Source organism: Limulus polyphemus, unplaced genomic scaffold (assembly GCF_000517525.1).
Source record: "Limulus polyphemus unplaced genomic scaffold, Limulus_polyphemus-2.1.2 Scaffold4903, whole genome shotgun sequence".
Lineage (NCBI taxonomy): Eukaryota > Metazoa > Arthropoda > Merostomata > Xiphosura > Limulidae > Limulus > Limulus polyphemus.
Window position 1 is genome coordinate 39,370 of NW_013670513.1, and position 3,983 is coordinate 43,352.

Genomic DNA, 3,983 nt, shown 5'->3' on the forward strand with positions numbered 1-3,983 from the left:
ACCACCACTAGTACATCATTAACCAAACAATACTATATATACACACACACACACAACATATATATATATATATATATATAACTATTTGTGGTGTAATATGCTTCCTGAAATAAGTCCAGTTTATCAAACTAATAACAATAACTAGCAAAAGGCTAAGAGAAAATGTGACATCATCCAGTTAAAAACTCAGAGAAAAAAACAGCCAAATTTTGTTATTTATTTCTACAATACCCAGGTGTTGTATGGTTTTTTTACTGCATTGCCAATAAAAAATTACTTGATAAAATAGTTTGAAACTTCAGAAGAACTTTCTATGGCTAATGTAGCTCTTGCAATTAAAATATCTTATATTAGTATGAAATTGCAGCTTTGAACTTACTAAAACATTTTGTTGCAATATGTTTTTTTTTAAAGAAACAACTGAAAATGCTTATCTTTGCTGTAGATTTTCATTACAGATTGTTTATGCCTTTCCATATTCTTGTAAAACTTTCATAAGTTTTTATTTTATATATCTGTAAATTTTATCTTCATTTTAAATTGAAAACACACACACACACACACACATAGTTTCACTGGCATGCAATAAAAATAACTTTTCCCAAACCACAGTCACAAACAAACCAACTTTTATTTAATCTGCTTATCAAGGGGGTTAATCTCTCTCTTTTTTTTTATATTTCTTTTAAATGATTTTCATTGTCCATTTAAACAGTTAAGTGGTCAGTATAAAAAAATGGTTTAACTAAGCTTAGGCACCTTGTTCCACAAAACTTTTTCTTTTCCTAATAAATAAAGTATAAAGTGATAAAAGTTTTCCTTAACAAAAATAAAATCAGGACTAAAAGAAGTTGTTGAGAAACATCATTTCTTCTAGTAACATATCACCTAGCTAAACTTTAATCAATTGTTCTGACCTTTACACAGATATCTACTGAACCACACTGGCTCATAGAGTTGAAACAAGCAGAAAATGAGTTTGCTTTCATTTTGTGTTTACATCACCAGCCTATGTCTTCGTACTTGTCAACCAAGGTTGAGAAACAGGGATAGGATAAAAATCAATATAACTAAACTTGTACTCAAGTTACAAGGTTAAATTAGCACAATTTTGTTCAAAGCCATTACGATTTCCCTCCTAGACGGATAAGAGTGCTGTACTGTGCTTGGAAAAAATTCTAGAAATTCACTAATGATTTTGATCAGAGCTGAAATCAAAATTTGCTATTTTCTTGATCTTTCTTTATGCATAAACTTAAATAAATAAAAACCTTTCCCTAAGTGAACTTTGACTCTGAAGTTGTTCTTTTTAATGTTTTTCGAAGAATGACTACAAGTTTATTTTCTATCATTTTTTTAAATTTAGTGGTTCAATTTTGCCTTTGAGATAGGGTAGACGTGATAAAACAGTATGATAAAAAATTACAGAACATTTTCTAACTTACTTGATGTATCTGCTTGTTGCTCTAACTCCAACTCTCTATGGCTCATTTCTTGATACAGATTGTTAGCTCTTCTTTCCTCTCTATCAAAAAATTGTATATAATAATTAATTCTTCTTAAGAATCGTTAGTTTCATGCTATAATGATCATGTACCAACACCAGTCTCATGCTATACCGACTATTTACATCAGTAGCTGGTTGGTTCTACTGATGTTCATAATGATCATGTACCAACACCAGTCTTATAGTATACCTGACTATTTACATCAGTAGCTGGTTGGTTCCACTGATTTTCATAATGATCATGTACCAACACCAGTCTTATAGTATACCCCAACCAGCTACTGATGTAAATAGTCTTCTACTGATGTTCATAATGATCATGTACCAACACCAGTCTTATAGTATACCTACTATTTACATCAGTAGCTGGTTGGTTCTACTGATGTTCATAATGATCATGTACCAACACCAGTCTCATGGTATACCAATACTGACTATTTACATCAGTAGCTGGTTGGTTCTACTGATGTTCATAATGATCATGTACCAACACCAGTCTTATAGTATACCTACTATTTACACCAGTAGCTGGTTGGTTCTACTGATGCTCATAATGATCATGTACCAACACCAGTCTTATAGTATACCAACTATTTACATCAGTAGCTGGTTGGTTCTACTGATGTTCATAATGATCATGTACCAACACCAGTCTTATAGTATACCAACTATTTACATCAGTAGCTGGTTGGTTCTACTGATGTTCATAATGATCATGTACCAACACCAGTCTTACAGTATACCGACTATTTACATCAGTAGCTGGTTGGTTCCACTGATGTTCATAATGATCATGTACCAACACCAGTCTTATAGTATACCGACTATTTACATCAGTAGCTGGTTGGTTCTACTGATGTTCATAATGATCATGTACCTACACCAGTCTTATAGTATATTGACTATTTACATCAGTAGCTGGTTGGTTCTACTGATGTTCATAATGATCATGTACCAACACCAGTCTTATAGTATACTGACTATTTACATCAGTAGCTGGTTGGTTCTACTGATGTTCATAATGATCATGTACCTACACCAGTCTCATGGTATACCAACTATTTACATCAGTAGCTGGTTGGTTCTACTGATGTCCATAATGATCATGTACCTCATCTACATATAAGAAATTAAGAAAATTGGAAAACCAATAAAATCAACTTGAAAATTCAAAAATCAGAACTCAGTCCCCCCCCCCCCCCACGATCAACATCCACACAGAAGAAAACACAAATTTTGAGAAAAGTATAATAATTCTAGAAATGAAACGTGATGAATATATACAAGCAACGAATAAAACAAAATTAGTTTCATGTATGAAGACAGAGAAGGACATGGCTCTAAATGCTAAATTAAATATTTGATAAAAGAACAGTTTGGTAGCTAGCTGTTCATCTTACCCATATAAGGAAACCTTATCCAGGTCAGCATTACTATCAAGAGAAATGTCTTCTTGCTCTGGAGTGTTGCCTAAAGTCTCCGACAGATCAGCTCCAAACTCTCCAGCCCAACCTCCTAAGGAAAACCATAGTTCTTTATCAAGTCAATGCTCGCTTCTGAGAAACCTTTTAACCCTGTTACATGTCACTGATCAACTCATGATAACTCTTAGTTTCTAAACAACATTGGTAACCTAACAAAATATTTATACACTATTGAGAAACCTTTTACCTCTGTCATATTTCATTGATCAATTCATGATAGCTTTTATATAGGTTCGAAACAACATCAGTAACCTACTAAAATATTTCTACATTACTAGTATTTTTTAATCAATCATTATTTATGGAACAAGTACCATAATTTGAAATATAAGTACAGAAATAAAATACTATAACAACGTGTATCTTCACAAATTTTAACAAGTTTCTAGTAAAAAAGGTCTGTTGTGCACATAAATTATTTTTTAGTAAAAATTTGTCCCTGACTTTATATAGCCAGTCTGACTAGTCTGATTTTCATGTCAAGAATGAAAATACTTATCATAATCTTAGCTCAAATTTCATTTACATAGCCTCTAAAGCCTCCTAAGTGATTCTAGAAAGTTCTTTATCATGTGTTATTTTCTCTACTCTTAACACAAAATGCACTCAGTCGATTTCACCAACCTTGTAACCACCACACAAAAAATACCAAATAAATCTAAACTGCCATATCTTCTTTCTAAAAAAAAAGACTAACAGAAAATTATGATTAGTTCTCCTAAACAGCTTAAGGCTGATAACAGTTCACATCTGTTTTTATTTTCTTTTATTGTTTTGTTGATCTTAAAATCATGTCTAACTAACAATACAAGCTGTGAATTACATGGCAAATGCATAGCTCAAGTTAAAGTACTGAATGACACAATGCATAAGCTAATCGTGAGCAACAAATGTTTTTTTACCATTATCTAGCCTATTCTAACCTTATCTAGTCTAATAAGTTTCTGATATTTACATTTCAATTACTTTCATAACAATAAATAAATATACAC

The 3,983-nt window shown here is 31.8% G+C and overlaps 1 protein-coding gene across 1 annotated transcript in view; it reads right to left on the bottom strand.

Moving 5' to 3' along the window:
- LOC106471851 (JNK-interacting protein 3-like) overlaps positions 1–3,983 on the bottom strand; it is a 70,257-nt gene that overhangs the window by 37,037 nt on the left and 29,237 nt on the right. Inside the window, exons 7-8 of the mRNA XM_022400466.1 lie at positions 2,908–3,022; positions 1,446–1,525 (exon numbers count right to left, since the gene is read on the bottom strand). Of these exons, the coding sequence (XP_022256174.1) occupies positions 1,446–1,525; positions 2,908–3,022 (195 nt within the window). The remainder of the gene's footprint in view (positions 1–1,445; positions 1,526–2,907; positions 3,023–3,983) is intronic.